This window comes from Gavia stellata, chromosome 13 (genome assembly GCF_030936135.1).
Source record: "Gavia stellata isolate bGavSte3 chromosome 13, bGavSte3.hap2, whole genome shotgun sequence".
NCBI classification, from domain to species: domain Eukaryota; kingdom Metazoa; phylum Chordata; class Aves; order Gaviiformes; family Gaviidae; genus Gavia; species Gavia stellata.
The window spans coordinates 24,709,637-24,730,068 of record NC_082606.1 but is presented as its reverse complement, the minus strand read 5'-3'; the positions used below and the strand labels follow the sequence as shown (position 1 = coordinate 24,730,068).

At 67.9% G+C, this 20,432-nt stretch overlaps 2 protein-coding genes across 5 annotated transcripts; both read left to right on the top strand.

The window, feature by feature from the left end:
• Window positions 1-3,517: 3,517 nt before the first annotated feature.
• FES (FES proto-oncogene, tyrosine kinase) lies at window positions 3,518-9,423 on the top strand. 4 transcript variants are annotated; one of them, XM_059823838.1, is made up of 18 exons: window positions 3,518-3,751; window positions 3,853-4,026; window positions 4,100-4,196; window positions 4,613-4,796; window positions 5,133-5,270; window positions 5,382-5,501; window positions 5,584-5,706; window positions 5,776-5,962; window positions 6,062-6,139; window positions 6,391-6,600; window positions 6,942-7,064; window positions 7,328-7,381; window positions 7,825-7,943; window positions 8,146-8,240; window positions 8,356-8,479; window positions 8,614-8,771; window positions 8,985-9,107; window positions 9,275-9,423. In XM_059823838.1, the coding sequence occupies exons 1-18, from the start codon at window positions 3,527-3,529 to the stop codon at window positions 9,415-9,417; spliced, it is 2,475 nt and encodes an 824-aa protein (XP_059679821.1). In that variant the 5' UTR covers window positions 3,518-3,526; the 3' UTR covers window positions 9,418-9,423. The 4 variants fall into 4 exon arrangements, with proteins under 4 accessions (XP_059679821.1, XP_059679818.1, XP_059679819.1 ...); XM_059823835.1 differs by lacking the exon at window positions 3,853-4,026 and having other exon boundaries at window positions 3,527-3,751; XM_059823836.1 differs by lacking the exon at window positions 6,391-6,600 and having other exon boundaries at window positions 3,527-3,751.
• Window positions 9,424-10,129: 706 nt separating this feature from the next.
• Window positions 10,130-19,648, top strand: MAN2A2 (mannosidase alpha class 2A member 2). Its single transcript, XM_059823688.1, has 24 exons — window positions 10,130-10,142; window positions 10,749-10,903; window positions 11,093-11,347; window positions 11,499-11,643; window positions 11,762-11,933; window positions 12,705-12,832; window positions 12,986-13,159; window positions 13,481-13,667; window positions 13,755-13,932; window positions 14,064-14,266; window positions 14,632-14,814; window positions 15,008-15,122; window positions 15,335-15,402; window positions 15,596-15,761; window positions 16,076-16,312; window positions 16,420-16,542; window positions 16,642-16,756; window positions 16,852-16,985; window positions 17,100-17,241; window positions 17,533-17,666; window positions 18,012-18,089; window positions 18,426-18,620; window positions 18,732-18,842; window positions 19,291-19,648. The coding sequence occupies exons 2-24, from the start codon at window positions 10,772-10,774 to the stop codon at window positions 19,441-19,443; spliced, it is 3,528 nt and encodes a 1,175-aa protein (XP_059679671.1). The 5' UTR covers window positions 10,130-10,142; window positions 10,749-10,771; the 3' UTR covers window positions 19,444-19,648.
• Window positions 19,649-20,432: the final 784 nt, after the last annotated feature.

Sequence of the window (20,432 nt, the reverse complement as noted above, 5' to 3'; positions counted from 1 at the left end):
CGGCTGCTTATCAGGAACCCGCAGAGAGGAGAGCTAATTTGGGAACTAGCTGTGGTGGGTGCAGGGGGGGAGCAAAAGCCCTGGGGGAACTTGCACCCCTTTCTCACAGCATGTGGGCTGAGCCTCTCCGCTGCAGCTTGGGGACCTGCTGAGCTGTGTCCTGCATCCCCCTGCAGTCATAGCGCGATGCCCTCCGGGCAGCCCTGGGGCTGGACCCAGGACCTGACCCGCTCGTGCCCTGGCCAAGCCCCAGGCAGAGCCTACCCCAGTCCCACCAAGCCCCCCCGCAGGGTCCCGGCCCCCCCAGGAGGGTCTGTCGGGGCTGCACTCACACGCAGAGGCGGCTCCTCTCTGCAGAGCCCCTTGGCCTCGCTGCGCCCGTGGCTGGGGCGGCTTCCTGTGGTCAGGAGTGAGTTCCCCACAGCCCGTAGGCGCCTGCAGGGGCTTCTCAGCCTTCTCTTCCCTTTCTTGCGAGGCCGGGCTGGGGGCAGGTCCCCACTGCCCCTTGGCTGAGGGCTGCACCAGCCCAAGCTGGCAGCTCACGGGCCGGCTGCAGCTGGGCACCACGGGCGGTCTGTGGCCATCGGGTGCTGCAGTGATGGCTCCCGCTAGGGAAGCAGGCAGAGGCTGCAGCCCCACCGGGCTCTGCAGGCTGCGGGGAGGGTGGATGGAGGATGTGAAACTGAACGAGCTGTGCTGTGGCCCACAGCAACCTTCCCGCTGCAGGCAGCAGTTGGGGGCTTCCAGGGAAAGAGAGTTTCTACACTTGCTGTCGCACCCAGAGCCTCACATCACAGTCCTAACCGGCCTGGCACCGCAGGGGGGGGTGGCCCCCCAGCCCCCAGGCTCGGATGCTCCCACCAGAGGTGCCCGGTGTCCCTGGTGCAGCCCGGTGCAGGTGGGAAGGGCTCCTGTGCTGCCTGGGAGGTGCCAGGGAATGCTGGAGGGATGCTGGGGATGGGGAGAAGCAGCCCCTCAGCCCAGTTTGCAAAACACTTGCTAAGCTTGTGACAGCGCTGCAAGTGTCTCTGGAGCCAGTGGGGGGTATGGATGCTGCCTATGGGACCCGCAGCTCAGGCAGAGAGTAAAACTGTTCCTGGGTAGGCTCTGGGGCTGGGGCAGAGGAGGCTGGAGGCAGGTTGGTGTCTGCTGCAGGTCGGGGCAGCTGCAGCGCTGGTGCTAGTGGAGCTGCTCTCACTCTCAATCGTGCCATGAAAACTACTGTTTCCAGCAAGCCTGGCACTCGTGGTGCCAGGGAGCGTCAGCAGCACTGAGTGCTCTGGGCAGCTGAATGGGACACAGGGAAAGCGGAGCCCCCTGCCCTGGCAGGCAGGATCCCGTCGGGATGGGCAGGCAGGGCACCCCAGCAGGCAGGACCCCCTGGGGACCAGGGCCAGTTACAGGGTGAACCAGCTGGTGGGCAACTGGGGACCCTGGCAGCATGTGGCAGCTCTTGAACTGCTCAACTGGGCAGGCAGTAAATGAGGCATTAACTGGGCTGCTCTCGCCTGGGGGGGGGCGTGGTGACTCTGGGTGGGGATTTGTGTTGCTCAGTACAGAAATCTCCCGCACTTGCTGGAGTGCTGCTCGGGGTCTGTGCCTGGGGCACCATGGCAGCCCCTGGCCGTGCCATGCCGTGCCGTGCCGTGCCGTGCCGTTGCACTGCTCATTGGCGTGACCACCTGGGCATCACTCAGCCGTGGGAAGGTGAGTCAGGAAAACTCCCGTCTGACACACTTTTTCCCCCAACTTCCTCTAAAAGTGGAATCAGCTTGGCTGTGTCCTGCAGGTGACCGTGACGCCCCTCTGGGGCCAGGGCCTCCCTGCCAGGCACAGGAGCAGGGGCTCAGCACAAACCTCCCAGGAGGCAGCCGGGCCGAGTTGAGCAGAGCCGAGTGGGGCTGTACCAGCGATGGGGACACGTGTGGCAGTGCTGGCTGGAGGCGGTGGCAGCTGCCCCTGCAATGCGTCTGCCAGGGCTGAGCAGTCCCACCATGGCACCAGTGGAGCACTTTGAGAGGGGAAGCGCCTGGGGCTGCTGCAGGGAACGGGGTCCCGGCTGTGTGTGTGCAGGCTGGCACCGAGGGCTGGGGCACAGCTCCATGGGTGCCCGTGTGGTGGATGCTCTGTCCTGTGGCCTTTCACAGTTGCAAGGGCTAGGCTCAGCGGTGGTGATGGGATGGCCCCCCCTTCAGCAGGGCTGCACAGAGCCCTGGGGACCCCCCTGCGTACCCCTCCAGTCCCTGCAGCCTCTCGGGGAAGGAGGGGCACGGAGAGGGGCTGGGGAACGAGCAGGACCGGGTATGGCTGAAGGGGCTTTGCTGGGTGAAACCCCTGCGGGGCCAGGACTGAGTTCAGGCTCCACGGGGGTGGTGGACGACAGCAAGAGCCCTGAGCTCCTGAAGGGCCAGATCCTGCTGGTGCCAGGCCTTGGTGCAAGGCAACCAGGAGGGGCAGCGGGGCTGGGGGATGCCGCCCTACGGCAGAGCCATGTGCCGGCATCGGCCCGGGCGCAGGGACTGGCAGGGAGGGGAGGAAGCGCAGGAAATCTCGCAATGGCTGTATGGTCAGCACCGGGTTTCCTGTTCCTCCCCAGGAGCTGGAGCTACACTGGGTCCAGACTGCGCCGGCCCTAGGCCTGGGAGGACACCAGCACCAGCGTCGACCTGACGGTGGGGACCTCGCGGCACACACAGGTTGGAGGGACTGTGCCCCAGCGGCTTGCTGGCAGGGACACGGGACCCCTTTGTGGGGCTGGGGGGGGTCCCGGCCCTGGCCCTCTATGGGGTCGTGGACTGTGCCAGGGGACATCCTGCCCTGCACAGAGATGTGCCCCAGCACCCTCCTGCTGCTGCTGCACCCTTGCCGCGGGGCAGGACACCCTGGGACCACAGCTGGGACCAGTTCGGCTCCCAACGGCCATGCTGGAGTCCTAGGTACTGGGGCACATCCAGGCTTGGCACCTTCCTCCGGGGCTCGGCGCCCTGTCCCCCTCCCGCCAGCTCCCCACGCGTGCCCTGGCTCCCAGCAGCTCCCCCGTCCCGACGTGCCTGGCTGCCCCTGCTGCAGGCACAGTGGTGACTGTGCTGACGGGCAGGATGGGGCCGGAGCTGCCGGACCGTGTGGGGCCGGTGCCCCGACCAGGGCAGGAGGCATGGCTGCGCTGCCCTCGGGGAGCAGCCCCATGCGCATGGCAGAGGTGGTGTTTCTGTCTTTGTCCCCACACTTCCTCCTACCCGGCACCATCCCCATGGGCCCCAGCTGCAGCGGGGCTTGGGGCGAGCTCAGCCCTCCCGCCTGCTTTGAATGCGCTTTGCAAGGCAGATTGTGTGGGGCAGGGAGGACTCTGCCCTCTGCTGCCGCCCGGCCCAGGGAACCACATCCTGTGGCAGGGCAAGGTGACGGGAGGGTAGGAGATGCAAAGGGCCCCAGCCACTGGCGAGAGCAGTGTGGGGCATGGGGCGGCAGCCGTGGCTGAGGCTCTCCTGCTGCTCCGCAGCCTCCTCCTGCCCGGGACGGCAGTGCCATGGGCTTTGGGCCGGAGCTGTGGTGCCCGCAGGGGCACAGCGCGCTGCTGCGGCTGCAGGACAGCGAGCTGCGCCTCCTGGAGCTGATGAAGAAGTGGATGTCGCAGCGCGCCAAGAGCGACCGGGAGTATGCGGGGATGCTGCACCACATGTTCTCCCAGCTGGAGAAGCAGGAGGGCCCTGGGCAGCCTCGCGCCGGCGACCACGGTGGCCAGATCGGGGAGGTAGGGGCTCCCCGGTGTGGGAGTGCGCCCGCAGAGCCCGGCGTGGTGCGGTGTTGGAGGGCGGCCATCCCCGCCCCATCCCTGACCCCCTGTCCCCACAGTCCTGGTGGGTGCTGGCGAGCCGGACGGAGACGCTGAGCCAGATCCTGCGGCGGCACGCAGAGGAGCTGGCGGCTGGGCCACTGGCCAAGCTGAGCCTGCTCATCCGTGACAAGCAGCATCTCCGCAAGGCATTTAGCGAGCAGTGGCAGCAGCTCAGCCAGGAGTACACCCGGGTACGCGGGTCCCGGCAGGGGCAGCGGGGGTCCTGTCCTGGCCCTGCTCCCCTGACGGCGTGTCCCTCCCCAGACCACGCAGCAGGAGATGGAGAAGCTGAAGGCACAGTACCGCAGCCTGGCACGTGACAGTGCCCAGGCCAAGCGCAAGTACCAGGAGGCCAGCAAAGGTGCCTGCCAGCCCGGCCCCCCGCCTCCCCAGTCCCTGTTCCCCTGTGTCCCCTCCCGGCTCCCCTCGTGGGTCAGGGATGGCCGGGCAGCCTGGACCAGGCGGGGGGTCTGGGGGCGGGTGGTGTGCGGAGAGCCCAGCCTGGCTCCCAGGGAGCCGGGCAAAACTCCCGGGGCTTACAGCCTTGGGACACTGCGCTGCAGGTCGGGAGTGTCCCTGTGCACGGGGAGGTGTGTGACCGCCCTGGCCCCGGCCCCCCTGCCTGCCCTGGGCCCCCCTCCCAGCCCCATCACCCACCCCGGCCCCTGCCCCAGCCCCGCTGGGTGCCCCTGCCCCTAGCCGGCTGCTGGGGGGGGACGCAGCGCTGGGACCTGCGGCACGGGGACGGCGGGTGTTTTCCACGACCTCTCTCCCCAGACAAGGAGCGGGACAAGGCGAAGGAGAAATACGTGCGCAGCCTCTGGAAGCTCTACGCCCTGCACAACCAGTACGTGCTGGCTGTGCAGGCGGCCACGCTCCACCACCACCACCATTACCAGCGGGCGCTGCCCAGCCTCCACCAGTCCCTCTACAGCTTGCAGAAGGAGATGGTCCTTGTCCTGTAAGAGCCCTGCCTGCCCCATGCCCTGCTGCCTGCCCCACACTCCACTGCCCATCCCTGGGCACCCCTGTGGCCCCTGGGAAATGGTGGTGCTCCCTCCTCCTGCCAGAGCCCCGCCGGCCACGTGCACCTTCCCTGCCCCTCGTGCTGTAGCTGTCACGGTGATGCCCTGCAGCGCTATGCGAGATGTGGGGACTGAGGGTGCGAGCCAGGGGGACAGGGGGACCGGCCAGCCTGGGCGGAAGGGCCGGGGCAGGGGTGGTGGTGCCTGGCTGCAGGGGCCCTGGGCTGGGTGGCACAGGAGCCCGGCAGCCCCCAGCGCCCACGGCCCCACAGGAAGGAGATCCTCGGGGAGTACTACAGCATCAGCAGCCTGGTGCAGGAGGACATGCTGGCTGTGCACCAGGAAATCGCTGGCGCCATCCAGGCCATCGACCCGGCCACCGAGTACAGTGGCTTTGTCCAGAGCCACAGGTACGGCCCCACGCAGCTGCAGCCCCTCTGCTGGGCACAGCCCTGCCGGCGGTGGGTGCCAGCGGCCGGCACGGGGCATGTGGGAGGCAGAGATGCACTGGGTGCCCACAGGTACGGCTCTGAGGTGCCACCGGCCGTGTCCTTCGACGAGAGCTTGCTGGAGGAGACAGAGAGCCTGGTGCCGGGGGAGCTGCAGCTGAACGAACTGACCGTTGAGAGCGTTCAGCACTCGTGAGTGGGACCGGGCCACGGGCAGGGGCTGCTGCCGTCGACAGCGCGGTTCAGCGCCGTCCGGCACCTCTGTCTCTTGCAGCCTGACGTCGGTCGAGGAGGAGCTGGCGGCCGCCACAGAGGCTGTGAGCAGCAAGGAGCAGCAGGTGTGGGAGCTGCAGGCAGAGATCCGAGGCGAGGAGCAGGGCCAGAGCTCCAGGGAGCGGTGAGGTGTGGCGGGCAGGGGGTGAGGGGCCGGGGGTGGCAGGGGCTGACCACCCTGTCCTGTCCCCAGGGTGCACTTGCTGGGCAAGCGGCAGGGACTGCAGGAGGTGCAGCAGCAGCTCGAGGGCTGCCTCTGCACCCAGGCTAAGCTGCAGGCGCAGCGGGACCTGCTGGCTGGGAAGCTGGCGGAGCTGGGCACCGGGGAGCCCCTGCCTGCCCTGCCTCTGCAGGAGGACCGGCAGTCGGTCTCCTCCGTGGTGAGTCCTGCCCCGCTACGCCCCGGGAGCCACAGGGATGGGGCACGCTGGACTTGGGTCGCCCCCCCCCGCCAGCACACAGCTCACGCCTTCCCCCAGGATCAGGAGCGGAGCGGGGCCACTGCGCTGGAGACCCTCAAGAACCACATCTCGGGCATCTTCAGCCCCAAGTACTCGGTGAGTCCCTGGGGACCTCCGGCCACCCTGCCCTCCCACCCAGCTGCCTTGCCGAGCCTCCCGGCCTCCCAGCACCCCCTGCTCTCTCCTCTCCAGCCCCACAGCCCCCTCCCCTCCATGCTGCAGCCCCTCCAGCCTCTGCTCCCCTTGCCTGCTGCGCCCTGCCCCGGGCACGGCTTCCAGGCCCGCTGCTGTCCCCACCCCTGGCCTGGCCCGGGGGCACAGCTGGACTCACCCCCGTCTCCATCCAGCTGCCGCCCCCCGTGCCCCTGATCCCGGAGGTGCAGAAGCCACTGTGCCAGCAGGTCTGGTACCATGGGGCCATCCCACGCTCGGAGGTGCAGGAGCTGTTGAGCTGCAGCGGGGACTTCCTGGTGCGGGAGAGCCAGGGCAAGCAGGAGTACGTGCTCAGCGTGCTGTGGGACGGGCAGCCCCGGCACTTCATCATCCAGGCTGCCGACGTGAGTGACCACAGGCAGGGAGAGATGGCTGGGTGTGGCCCTGCATGGGCAAGTGGGCGTCCTTGCCCGGGCACGGCCCCTGGTTCTGCAGCCAAAGGGCCCCGGGTCGGAGTGCGCAGGATGTGGACGTATGGTACAAGTTGCGTGCGCCATCCTTGCGTGGGCCAAGTGTGGAGCGTGGGGCGTGAGCCCTGCATCGTGCGTGTGAACTCCCACTTGTGCGTGCTTGTCCTGCCCGGTATGCATGCATGCCCTGTGCCGTGTGCGCGCGCGCACACTCATCCATGCGTGCACACCCATGCGTGTGTGCAGGAAAACCCCTCAGCCTCCCCTCCCCACAGAACATGTACCGGCTGGAGGGGGAGGGCTTCCCCACCATCCCACTGCTCATCGAGCACCTCCTGCAGAGCCAGCAGCCCATCACCCGGAAGAGCGGGATCATCCTGGCCAGGGCCGTGCCCAAGGTGACGGCAGGGGCAGGCAGCGGGGAGGGGATGAGTTCCCCGTGCACGGGGCAGCCCTGCCCAGCCCCTTCTCCTGCCTACGGCTGGGCTGGGAGCCCCAAGCATGCTTCTCCAGCCTGACGTGGTGACATCCCCGGGGGGAGGGCCTGGGGGCTGGGGACCCCCCTCCGGGGCTGTCTGAGAGGGAGCTGCAGGGGCAGGGGTATGTGGGCCTGGGGTGGGCTGGGGGTCAGCTCACCGCCTTCACTGTCCGCTCGCTGCAGGACAAATGGGTGCTCAACCACGAGGACGTGCTGCTGGGGGAGCACATCGGCCGGGTGAGTTGGGGCACTCTGGTCCCTACCTGCATAGGGTCTGCTTGAGGGCAGGGCTGTCCCAGGGGGTCTGCGGGAGGACAGGGTTGTCCCTCAGGGTCTTCAGGAGGACAGGGCTGTCCCAGGGGGTCTGCGGGAGGACAGGGTTGTCCCTCAGGGTCTTCAGGAGGACAGGGCTGTCCCAGGGGGTTTGCGGGAGGACAGGGCTGTCCCACAGGGTCTTCAGGAGGACAGGGCTGTCCCAGGGGGTCTGCGGGAGGACAGGGCTGTCCCACAGGAGGGTCTGTGGGAGGGCAGAGTTGTCCCACAGGATCTGCGGGAGGGCAGGGCTGTCCCCATGGGGTCTGTGGGAGGGCAGGGCTGTCCCGCGGGGTCTGCAGGAGGGCAGGGGTTGCCTCAGGCCACGCCACAGCAGGCTTGGCCAGTGCACCCGTGTCTCTCGGCAGGGCAACTTTGGGGAGGTGTTCAGCGGCCGCCTGCGTGCTGACAACACCCCCGTGGCTGTGAAATCCTGCCGGGAAACCCTCCCGCCCGAACTCAAGGCCAAGTTCCTGCAGGAAGCCAGGTCTGTGTGGCCGTCGTGCTTCTCCTGGCCCGTCTGTCCATCCTCGGGACATGGGGCTGTTCTAACCCCGCTGGGACTGCAGCATCCTTGTGCTGAGGGCCGTGTCCCCGGACCAGCCAGGGAGAGCGTCGTGGGGATGGCATGGAGGTGGCCTGTGCCTGGGGCAGCCGGGCCCCCATGCACTGACAGTGCCCTTCCACAGGATCCTCAAGCAGTACAACCACCCGAACATCGTCCGGCTCATCGGTGTCTGCACCCAGAAGCAGCCCATTTACATTGTCATGGAGCTGGTGCAGGGTGAGCGGCCCCATCCTGTGTGCCCTGGGCTGCTGGGACAGCCAGTGTATGCATGTGCAAGCTCGCCATGGCGTGCCAGGGCAGCTGCCCGCCAGCTCCGCCATCCTGTGTGCAGGGGGAGACTTCCTGAGCTTCCTGCGCAGTGAGGGGCCCCACCTGCGGGTGAAGGACCTGATCAAGATGACGGAGAACGCTGCTGCCGGCATGGAGTACCTGGAGAGCAAGCACTGCATCCACAGGTGGGCTCCAGCGATGTGGGTGGGCACTGGGAAGGGCAGGGTGAACCCCAGAGCCCTCGCTGCCCCCGTCCCGTGCCAGGTGGAGACCCCTGGGGACAGCGGGCCACACGGCTGATGACTCTGGGCCGTCCCAGGGACCTGGCCGCTCGCAACTGCCTGGTGACGGAGAAGAACATCCTGAAGATCAGTGACTTCGGGATGTCGCGGGAGGAGGAGGATGGCATCTACGCCTCCACAGGGGGGATGAAGCAGATCCCGGTCAAGTGGACCGCCCCTGAAGCACTCAATTATGGTATGGAATGGAGCCGGGCATGGCCCGGCAGCCCCACAGCACAGCTGGGAGCCGGGAGTCCAGAGCACACTGTCTCGCTCCCACACACCTGGTCCTGGGGAGGGAGGCAGAGAGACCCAGGGCACCCCAGCCCTCGTGAGCGTGGGCACAGCTGGGGCGGTGGTGCCATGGGTGCTTCCAGCCGCCAGCATCCGTCCCGCCCCACATCCCCAGGCCGATACAGCTCGGAGAGCGATGTCTGGAGCTTTGGGATCCTGCTGTGGGAAGCCTTCAGCCTGGGTGCTGTCCCCTACACCAACCTCAGCAACCAGCAGACGCGAGAGGCGGTGGAGCAGGGTAAGGGACGTGGTCAGGGTCCGGCTCTTGAGGGCCACTGAGGGGTCGTGGGTCCAGCACAGTGGATCCTCCATGGAGCCATGCCCATGGGATGGGCAGGACGGGGCTATGGGGGACGAGGGGCCGGTGGCCCGGGCTGCCATGTCCCCATCCCTGCCACCCCCCAGGCGTGCGGCTGGACCCCCCAAAGCAGTGCCCCGAGGAGGTGTACCGGCTGATGCAGCGGTGCTGGGAGTATGACCCCCGCAAGCGGCCCAGCTTCAGCACCATCCACCAGGACCTCATCGCCATCCGCAAGAGGCACCGGTGAGGGGGAGTGCCGGGCCAAGGGCAGCACCCCACCAGCCCCACTCAGGACAGCACTGCGTGCCCCGGATCCATCCCGCCGGCAGCATCCGGGCAGGGCCTGCCTGGGAAGCGGGTGCTGCGGGGCGGCCAGGCGTGGCTGTGCCCCCTCCCCAGCCCAGGGCGGGGGGCTCCCGCGTGCCCTGGGGACACGGCACCCACAGCGCCTGCCGGGCTTCATCCTGTGTAATAAAGAAACGAGCTCTGCAGCACCATGTCTGTGGGGGCTACGGGGGGGTGCGGAGCCTGTGGGAGTCAGCAGGGCCACACAGCCGTGCTGCACCCGGGACAGGGCGCACCGGGAGGGCGCACCGGCCCCTTGGCCCAGCCCCGGGGCTGCGGGGGGCCCGGCATGTCCGGGTGCCTCCCCGGGGCTGCGGGGGCTTGACCGGCTCTGTCCCCGGGGCTGCCGGGGGATGCCCGGGCCTGCCCCCGGGGCTGCCGGGGGCTGCCGGGGCTGTCCCCGGGCGCTGGGGGATCCCGGCCGGGTCGGTCCCGCCCCAGCGGCCGCCCCGCCGCGCTGCCCGGCGGAGCCGCCTCCCGGCGGGGCGGGCGGAGAGCGGGGCCGGGGCCGGGCCCGGGGCCGGCGGGCGGGGCGGCGGGCGGGGCCTGGCCCATCCCGGCCGCGGCAGCCGGCGGGCCCGGGGCGGGCGATGTGAGGAGCCGGGACGGGCCGCGGAGCCGCCCAGGGTAAGAGCGGAGCGGCCGCGCCCCCGGAGCTGTCCCGCGGCGGGCGGCCCCGGCCCTCCCCGGCATGGCCCTCCTCGCTCCTCCCGCTCCCCGCCGCGGCCCGCTCCCCTCCCCGCGCCGCCGCGCAGAGGCCCCGGGCTGCCCGGCTCGGCGGGGCCGCCGCGGCCTGCTCCGGCCCCGGCTGCTCCCGGCCCGGCCCCGCCGCCCCCCGCCCCGCGGCAGGCCGGGCCCGAGGCGCCCCTGGGCCGCAGCCGCCCGCCGGCGCCGCTCCAGCCCGGGCTATAAATACCCGGCGCCGGATTAAGCGAAGTAGGACGCGAGGGGCGCGGGGGGCCGAGGAGGAGGAGGAGGGTCGCGGTGAGGGGCGGCGGTGGGCGGGGGGGCCCCGCGCGGGCAGGGCACGGCGGCACCGGGCTGGGCTGCCCGACCCCAGACCCCCGGCAGGGCTGAGCCCAGGGCGAGGGCGCGGGGCAGGAGGCACCGTCCCGATCCCCCCCCGGGCCCTGTCTCCCGGCGCCCCGTCCTGCCCCTGTGCCCGTCCCCTCCTCGGCCCCGGCCCCGCGGCCGGGCTGGCAGGGGCAGTGGCACCGCTCTGCCCCGCTGCAGGTCTGTCCCTGCGGCCCTCCGGGATGAAGCTGAAGAAGCAGGTGACAGTGTGCGGAGCTGCCATCTTCTGCGTGGCCGTCTTCTCCCTCTACCTGATGCTGGACCGGGTGCAGCACGACCCCACGCGCCACCAGAGCGGGGGCAACTTCCCCAGGGTGAGCAGCAGGGCCGTGGGGATGGGTGAGCGGGCCAGGGCCAGGCCTGCTCGGGGCCAGCCGGCACAGCCTGAGGCCATTCTCTTGCCGGGGCCGGGGCTTGTTCCTTGCTGCTGTCAGTGCAGTGGGGGCCGGGACCTGCCTGGCAAAGGGCGCTGGAGGCTCTCACCGTGGCATCTGTATCCCCAGAGTCAGATCTCGGTGCTGCAGAACCGCATTGAGCAGCTGGAGCAGCTGCTGGAGGAGAATCACGAGATCATCAGCCACATCAAGGACTCGGTGCTGGAGCTGACGGCCCACGCAGAGGGGCAGCCGGCACTGCCCCACCACACGCCCAATGGCTCCTGGGTGCTGCCCCCTGAGAGTCGCCCGAGCTTCCTCTCCGTCTCCCCACAGGACTGCCAGTTTGCCCTGGGGGGCAAGGGCGAGAGCCCAGACCTGCAGGTGAGGGGCCAGAGTCTCGGCCCAGCAGCTCAGGGCCCATCTCTGCTAGCATGAGGGGGTCCATACCAGGGTGCCCATGGGGTCCTGGCCCTAGTCTCTTGGCGATCTCTCAATCCGGTGTCTGCCCTGAGCCCTGTCTCCCACCTGGCAGATGCTGGCTGTGTATTCCCTGCTGCCCTTTGACAACCAGGACGGTGGCGTGTGGAAGCAGGGCTTCGATATCACCTATGAGCCCAATGAGTGGGATGCTGAGCCCCTGCAGGTGTTTGTGGTGCCGCACTCCCACAACGACCCGGGTGAGCAGCGGGCGAAGGCAGGCAGGGGAGGGGAAGGGCTAGCCCAGCCCCTGCCGCCCCATGCTGCTGGCAGGGAAGGGCTGGGCCCCAGGCAGTGACCCCCAATGTGCGCTGGCAGGCTGGATCAAGACCTTCGACAAGTACTACTATGACCAGACGCAGCACATCCTCAACAGCATGGTGCTGAAGATGCAGGAGGACCCCCGCCGGCGCTTCATCTGGTCGGAGATCTCCTTCTTTTCCAAGTGGTGGGACAACATCAGTGCCCAGAAGCGAGCTGCGGTGCGGAGGTAGGACTGCCCACCTGGCCCTGCTGCCCAGCACCGTCCCTGTCTGGAGGCAGGGCGCTGCGGGAGACGAGTGTGTGAGGGAAGGGCCCTGGGGAGACAAAGGCTGCCCTGACTGCAGTGCAGCGGCCATGGGCTCTGCACCGCTCACCGTGGGGTGCCCTGGCACTGCCAGCAACCTCTCAGTGCCACGAGGGATCAAAATCACAGCAGTGTGCAGTGAGAGCCAGGGTGCTGCCAGCACTGGGGCCTCCACAGCAGGGGCCTCAGGGGCCAGGGGAGGCAGGTCTTGCCCTGTGCTGCTCCCTGTGCTCATGGGGCTGGGAACTCCCTCTTGTCGCGGTAACCCCAAGCATGCGAGCACTGCTGCAGAGCCTGAGCAGTGCCAGCACCTTGCAAGGCCCAGGGCACACTCAGGGGGGTAGGAGACCTGGAGAGCAGGACTGTGTGGTGGGAGAGGTCCCCCTTGTCAGCCCCCCTGCCCCCAGGAGGGCTGGGGTGGAGGGCAGAGGGAATGTGGGCTGCAGGACACAGCGGAGGGCGTTGGCCTGTGTGGGGATGGGCTCTGGTTGGGGCCTTGGCCAGTGTGGTGCTGTGGGGGGATGTCTGTCCATGTGGGGACAGTGTGGGCAGTGGGGCACGGCAGTCGGTGGTTGCAGAGACTGCGGGTGGGACTCAGCTGGCTCCAAGACGGGGGGAGGCTCTGCCATGGACACATGGCTTGCCACAGGGCTCTGCCCGGAGCTGATCACGTCTTGGGTGTCCCCCTTGCAGGCTGGTTGGCAATGGGCAGCTGGAGATGGTGACAGGTGGCTGGGTGATGCCCGATGAGGCCAATTCCCACTACTTTGCTATGATCGACCAGCTGATCGAGGGGCACCAGTGGCTGGAGAAGAACATTGGTGAGAGCTGGGCGGGATGCCAGGCAGGAGGGGCAGGATGCTGGCTGGGGGCCTGTTTGATGTGCCAGTGGGCACCCCCATCCCTGGCAGGAGCCTGCTCATGGGAGGTGCTGCCAGGGCCAGTGCGGGGCTGACGAGTCTTTGTGCCCCCAGGTGTGACACCCCGGTCGGGCTGGGCCGTCGACCCCTTTGGGCACAGCTCCACCATGCCCTACCTGCTGAAGCGCTCCAACCTGACAGGCATGCTCATCCAGCGCGTGCACTACGCCATCAAGAAGCACTTTGCTGCCACCCAGAACCTGGAGTTCATGTGGAGGCAGACGTGGGGTGAGGGGCTGCTGGGGAGGTGACTGCAGAGGGGACCGTGCCGGGGTGGGCGGCAGCAGGGAACAGCTACTGACTGCTTGTCCTGTGCGGATGGCAAGCCAAGCGCTGGGAGGCAATGGCTCTGCCCTGCAGCGGTTTTGCCCTGCGGGACAGCCCCAGGGTGACTACTGCTGTGCTCGCTGGGCTCCAAGCGGGTGACCTTGTGTGCCAGGTCTGCTCTGCCCCAGCAGCTGTCCCTGTGCCCACGTGCCCATGGGACCCCTGCTCAGGGATAGGCAAGGGAGAGCCATTGCTGGTGCTCATCTGTCCTTGCTCCTGCAGACCCAGATGCCAGCACAGACATCTTCTGCCACATGATGCCCTTCTACAGTTATGACGTGCCCCACACCTGTGGGCCGGACCCCAAGATCTGCTGCCAGTTCGACTTCAAGCGCCTGCCAGGCAGCCGTATCAACTGCCCTTGGAAGGTGCCTCCCCGAGCCATCACTGATGCCAACGTGGCGGAGCGGTGAGTGCTGCAGGGGCAGGGGCATGCGGCTCTGAGCCCCACAGCCCCGTCCAGGAGCCAGCCTCACGCCCTGGCCCCCCACGGCAGAGCCCAGCTGCTGCTGGACCAGTACCGCAAGAAGTCCAAGCTGTACCGCAGCAAGGTGCTGCTGGTGCCCCTGGGAGACGATTTCCGCTACGACAAGCCGCAGGAGTGGGATGCTCAGTTCCTCAACTACCAGCGCATCTTCGACTTCCTTAACTCCCATCCCAACCTCCATGTCCAGGTACATGCAGGGAGGTCCACCTGCAGAGCCCAGTCAGAGTGGGCAGTGCTGGGAGGGGTGGTGGGAGCCCCTGGCTGCTGGAACCGTGGCGGCTCCCCGTCACGCTCAGGGCTGTGCATGCTGTCCTGCAGGCACAGTTTGGGACGCTCTCCGACTACTTTGACGCTCTGTACAAGAAGGTGGGCATTGTGCCAGGGATGAAGCCGCCTGGGTTCCCCGTGCTGAGTGGGGATTTCTTCTCCTACGCGGACCGGGAGGATCACTACTGGACAGGCTACTACACATCCCGGCCTTTCTACAAGAGCCTGGACCGCGTGCTGGAGGCCCACCTCCGGTGAGGGGAAGCGGGCTGTGCCCCAGGGCAGGGGTTGTGTGCGGGGGGCACGGGCAAGGGTTGACTGGGCAGCACCCAGGAGCCCCAGCAGTCTCCTGGTCTGCGCCCAGCCGCCAACGTGCTGGGAGTGGCCCTGGCATGGCCCAGGCAGTACCAAACCCTCACCCAGCCCCAGGGCAGTGCGTGCGCCTGCCTGCCCTCCCCGAGGCCAGGCCACTGTGCGTGGAGAGTGCGCGGGCTGGGCACTGTTGGCGTGAGGGCAGGCTGGGCTGGCTGCTCGTCCTCTGCCCTCCATCCTGGCACTGCTCAGCTCAGGGCGTTGGGGCACCGGGGCAGGGGCCCTCAGTGACTCTGTCCCTGCGCAGGGGGGCAGAGATCCTGTACAGCGTGGCACTCGCCCATGCCCGCCGCGCTGGCGCCGATGGCAGGTACCCGCTCTCCGACTACGCCCTGCTGAGCAATGCCCGTCGCAACCTGGGCCTCTTCCAGCACCACGACGCCATCACCGGCACCGCCAAGGAGGCCGTGGCAGTTGACTATGGAGTCCGGTGTGTGCAGGAGGCTGAGGCACAGCCTTGAGGGGCTTGTCTCGGACAGGGCTGGTGGGCACAGGGTTGGGAGTGTGGTTGGGTGCAGGGGTCCTGTGGGGCCCCTCTTCCCAGGGGGATGTGGGGGATGTAGGGGAGATGCTGGGAGAGGATGGGGGATGGTCCCAGGTAGCTCACTCTGCCTGTGCCCTAGGCTGCTCCACTCCCTCACGAACCTCAAGCGCGTCATCATCAATGCTGCGCATTACCTCGTGCTGGCGGACAAGGACGCCTACCGCCACGACCCTGCTGCACCCTTCCTCGGCATGGTGAGCAGCACCCTTCCCTGTGGCTCCCCGCGGCCCAGCATGCTGGGCCATGCTGGGGCAGCTGTCCTCGTGCCCTCAGGGAGCACAGCCCTGCCTGCCCGCTCAGTGCTGGGTGGGGGCCCGGGGAAAGGGTCCCAGCCTGTGCCTGTGTCCCTGGGCCCAGCTGGCAGGGGTGGTGGGCGCAGCCCAGCTCTGACTGCTCCTCTCCCCAGGATGATACGCGTCCCAACCAGGACTCCCTCCCAGAGAGAACAGTCGTCAGACTGGACGCCTCGCCGCGGTAGGGGCTGCCTGCCTTGCTCTTGGGGCTTGTGGGGCTGCGGGGGGGCAGTGAGGGGGGATGGTGTGAGAGGGGTACCCGGGACTCTGTGAAGCAGTGGGTGGGTGCACAGGACCCATGAGTGGTGTGGGGCACGGGGCACCCGGTACGCCGTGGGACTGGGGTGGCCATCCCTGTGTGACCCCACCCGCAGGTTCCTGGTGGTGTTCAACCCGCTGGAGCAGGAGCGCCTGAGCGTTGTGCCGGTGCTGGTGGACTCCCCGCATGTGCGTGTGCTCTCCGAGGAGGGGCAGCCCCTGCCTTCCCAGCTCAGCATGCACTGGGGCTCAGCCACTGACATGGTGCCCAACGTCTACCAGGTATGGGGTGCCCTGGTGCCCACTGCCCGCCCCCATCCTCAGCCTGCACAGCCCTTGCCTGCCAGCCTCCCGTCCTCGCACACTGCTCCCACAGCCGGGACACGCCATGAGCCCTTCGCTATGGCAACAAGCGTCCCCGCACCACAACAAGCTCCCACTGCTTGTGAATCCCCAGGCCCCCATGCACATCGCCCCTCAGCAGAGACCCCAGAAGTGCCAAGCCGGGGTCTTTCCCCTGCTGACAGTCAGCAGGTCCCCACGTGCTGGCTGCCCTCCTGCGGAGGGGCTGGCTCAGGTCTCTGTGCTGCCCACAGGTGTCTGTCCTGGCCCGCCTGCCTGCACTGGGGCTACGTGTGCTGCAGCTGCACAAGTCCTTCGACGGCCACGCCACGCTGAAGTCCTCCGTGCGCCTGTACCTTCATGGCCGGGATTTGCCCGTGCGCAAGCAGGAGGCTGTACCCATGCACGTCTTCCCAGCCACCGCCGATGACTTCTGCCTGGAGAACCAGCACCTGCGGGCCTGCTTCTCGGGACACTCAGGCCTGCTGCAGGTGAGTGCAGGGGTCTGACGGGTGGTGTGGGGGTGAAGGAGGGGAGGGGGACACAGCACTGCCTTGTGCAAGATGTGTTCACTGCTGCGCCGTCCCGCACCCTGCAGAGCATCCGCCGAGCTGGGGAGGAGCGGGAGCAGAGGGTGAGCAGCGAGTTCCTCGTCTATGGCACCAGGACCTCCAAGGACAAAAGCGGAGCCTATCTCTTTCTGCCTGATGGCGAGGCCAAGGTACAGGGACCGCCTCTACAAGCCAGCTGGTAGCTATGCCCGTGGCCACATGACAGTCCTGCAGGCAGCAGCCTCAGCGCAGCTCTCCTTCCCCCCCAGCCCTATGCCCCCAAGGACCCCCCCATAGTGCGGGTGACAGAGGGACCCCTCTTCTCAGAGGTTGCCAGCTACTACCAGCATGTCCAGACCGTGGTGCGGCTTTACAACGTGCCAGGTGAGACAACGTGAGGCTGTGCCGGGGAGGTCGCTGGCCCGGGGGCGCTTGGCGATGCTGCCCGTGGGGCCCAGCCCCTTACTGCCTGCCCACAGGGGTGGAGGGCCTGTCCTTGGACGTGTCTTGCCTGGTGGACATCCGCGACCACATCAACAAGGAGCTGGCTCTGCGCTTCAGCACTGACATCGACAGCGATGACACCTTCTTCACGGACCTCAATGGTTTCCAGGTATCCAGCAGCCTGGGGAGGGACAGCAGCTGCCCACAGGGTGACAGTGCCCTGCCACCTGGCACTGGGCACCACAGGAGCCACGTGCAGCCCCTGACCTCTGTCCCTCGGCAGATCCAGCCCCGCAGGTACCAGCGGAAGCTGCCGCTGCAGGCCAACTTCTACCCCATGCCCGCCATGGCCTACATCCAGGACACGCAGAGCCGCCTGACGCTGCACACAGCCCAGGCCCTGGGGGTCTCCAGCCTCGGCAGCGGTGAGCCAGCCCCACCAAGGCTGTGGGGCTCTGCCTCGGGGGGTCTGCCGCAGAGCCAGGGCTGCCCGCAGCGGAGGATGCTGGGGAGGAGGGTGCTGCAGGGTGGGCACAGGGGGATGCTGGGGAGGAGGGTGCTGCGGGCCGGGCATAGGGTGCCCTGGTCCTGCTGTCTCTGGGGGCTCCCTGGCTTCCCCCAGTCCTGTGGAAGCATTTCCAGGGGCAGCAGCAGAGGGGCCGTGCAGGGTGGCTGGCTCCCGTTAAAGCCTGGGCGCTGGGACCCGCTCTCTGCAGGCCAGCTGGAGGTGATCCTGGACCGGCGCCTCATGCAGGATGACAACCGGGGCCTGGGCCAAGGGCTGAAGGACAACAAGCGGACCTGCAACCGGTTCCGCCTCCTCCTGGAGCGCCGCAGCACTGCCAACAAGGTGCGTGGGCTGTGAGGCCGCAGGACTGAGGTCAGGCATGGTGCTGCTCGCCTGGAGATCCCAGCCCTGCCTTGAGACGGAGCAGGGTGGAGGTGTGTGCAGAAAGCCACCTGTGCAGCTGGGTGCAGGCTCTCCTTCCCTGCTGCCCCGTGGCCCCCTCCGGCCATTGCGTTGGCAGTGCACAGGGACGGGCCGTGCCTGGAGCAGGGGGGTGTGGGGAGGGTGGGACCGTGGACCGGGGTCTGTCCAACAGACGGGGTGCGGAGCCATGCCACCCTTGTAATCATGGTGTTCTTGTCCCGTCCCCTTGCTGGTCTGTATGCATGTGCCATGTCACCCATTCAGAGTTCCAGCTTCTTTTCCAAACTGGCCTCCGTGTTTAAAGCCTTGGGCTTCCCCGGCACCAGGACTGGCAGCCCAGAGGTAACAGCTGGCCTGGCCCCACTGTCTCTCCCTGTTTCGTGCACTAGCTGCTAGTGACTAGCCTAGCCAGGCCCCGTAGCAGCCCTGTAGTCTGACCATCGGCTAGGCGGGGTCCATGCAGGCGGCCCGGCTGGCAGCCACCCTCCCTGTTTGGGCGCTGGGGAGGGAGGTCATGCCTGGGAAGGGGCAGCTCTGGGTGCTCTGTGCTGGCAGGTGCCTGTTCTCCGAGCGCTGCTGGAGAGGCCGCAAGGAGCGGGAGGTCCTGTGGGCCCTGTCAAGGCTCTGCCTGGTCCCGCTGCTCCCCTGGCCTGCACTGACCCACGTGCACTTTGGCAGGTGCAGGACGGCCGCCCGATCAGCTTCCCCTCCCTGCTGAGCCACATCACCTCCATGCATCTGAACGCCGAGGCCCTGGTCATGCCCGTGGCCCAGGAGAAGCCAGTCCCACCAGCCCTGCGCTCCTTCATGCCCCTTTCCACCACCCTCCCCTGTGACTTTCACATCCTTAACCTGCGGATGCTGCAGGCAGAGGTGAGCTGCGCCCCATGAGCGGGGCGGGCACTACCTGGGGCAGCAGCACTCTCCGGGTGTCTGGCACCCGCTGTCCCCAGCATCGCACCTCACACCCTGGCTCCCCGGCAGGATGACTCACTACCCTCGGCCGAGGCAGCCCTGATCCTGCACCGCAAAGGCTTTGACTGCAGCCTGGAGGCCAAGAACCTGGGGTTTAACTGCAGCACCAGCCAGGGCAAGGTAGGACCAGGCTGCCACCTCCACCCACTGCTGGGTCAGAGCTGGGCTGGGGTCCCTGGCACATCTGGCACCAGGCCTGCCTCCTGTGCTCATGCCAAGCCAGGACAGATCTGGAGGGAGCCCCCAGATCCCCAGGAACCAGCGTCCCAGAACCTGTTCAAGAGTCCCACAGCGTGCAGCCCCGCTCTGCCCCTTGCCCAGGCAAAGCTGGAGGATGTTGGTTTATGGGGAAGGGGGTCTGGAACCTTGCAAGAGCCCTGCATCCCCCATCGAGGAAGGGCAGAGCCTGGGCTGGGCTGCGTCAGTGTGGTGCCCTGGGTGCCGTGGGGGGCCTGCAAACCGACTGCTGGCACAGTGCATGTGGGGCTGCCTAGTGCACGGTGCTGCGCTGCCAGGCACCACATCCCACTCATCCAGGCCACTTGCCCTTCTCCTCCTCTCTCCCTAGCTGGCCCTGGGAAGCCTGTTCCAGGGGCTGGAGCTGGGCTCCCTGCAGCCCACCTCGCTGACCTTGATGTACCCACTGGGCACAGCCTCCAACAGCACCAACATCCACCTGGACCCCATGGAAATCGCCACTTTCCGCATCCGCCTGGGGTAGCATCTCCCAGAACGGGAGAGGAGCAGACTGGCTGTGCAGCGTGGGAGCAGCCACTGAGCTCAGCAGCACCAGCATGGCCCGGGAGAGGCTGGGCCAGCAGGCCCGTGGCAGGCAGACGGGCGCTGGGCAGGAGGTGCCGGACTTGCAAAGGCTGCTGCCTTCTAATTTATTAGTCCTGTGTTCTCAGATAGATTTCAGAAGTGAACTGCAGAGGCTGCCGGACGCTGCCTGGGCATAGAGGGCACGGGCCGGGCACTGCTCTGAGCAGAGCGCGGCTGGTGGGGGCAGAGGGCCGGGCTGTGCCGCTGCCGGCAGGATGGGCACGGCTGCCCTGCTGTGTTCGCTCGGCTGTCCCGGGAGGGTGCCCACCCCGGTGTCTTGGGGCAGGGGCCCGTGCTGGCGCCCGGGCTCCCCCTGACCCACGGGGTAGCACGGGGGCTGCCAGGACCCTGGTGGGGTTGGGGCAGCTGGCCGGGGAGGTGCTATGGACTGGAGACTGAGCTCGCCTGGAGCTTGTAGGAAACACGAGGCTGTTACAAAGGGCCTCAGTCTGTGTCTGGTTTGTGGTTCTCGCACTGTTCGCGTGGGGAAGTGGGAACAGTGCTCCACGGGGAGGTGGGGCAGCACCCCGAGGCAGGGGGGAGGCAGGCTCGGAGCTGTGGCCAGGACCCGTCTGGGTGCGCTGGGTGGCCTGCTGGGGCTGAGCCAGGTGTGGGGCCCCGGGCATGTGTAAGAGGCCAGTGGCATGGCTAGACCCAGGCATGCTCGGGGGCAGGCAGTGCCTGGTGCCGGCAGGAGCAAGGGAGATGGGGTGCAGACTGAAGTTAGGCAGTTCCCTGTGCAGGTAGCAACATGTGGATTAAGTGTGAGAAAGGCATCTCCCAAATTCAGTGCATTTAGCTCCCTGTCGGTGTGAGCCTGGCAGCCAGGTCTCCGCTGGGGCTGCCGCTGGGCAAGGGGCAGGTGCTGACGGTCACTGGGGACCCCCT

Excerpts from the sequence above, each read along its gene's own strand:
- FES (XM_059823838.1), top strand. The coding sequence starts at position 3,527 with ATGGGCTTTGGGCCGGAGCTGTGGTGCCCGCAGGGGCACAGCGCGCTG. Across the intron at positions 6,601-6,941 it reads TCATCATCCAGGCTGCCGAC|AACATGTACCGGCTGGAGGG; the intron begins GTGAGTGACCAC and ends CCCTCCCCACAG. Across the intron at positions 7,944-8,145 it reads AAGTTCCTGCAGGAAGCCAG|GATCCTCAAGCAGTACAACC; the intron begins GTCTGTGTGGCC and ends GCCCTTCCACAG.
- MAN2A2 (XM_059823688.1), top strand. The coding sequence starts at position 10,772 with ATGAAGCTGAAGAAGCAGGTGACAGTGTGCGGAGCTGCCATCTTCTGC. Across the intron at positions 11,348-11,498 it reads GCGAGAGCCCAGACCTGCAG|ATGCTGGCTGTGTATTCCCT; the intron begins GTGAGGGGCCAG and ends CCCACCTGGCAG. Across the intron at positions 13,160-13,480 it reads CATGTGGAGGCAGACGTGGG|ACCCAGATGCCAGCACAGAC; the intron begins GTGAGGGGCTGC and ends TTGCTCCTGCAG.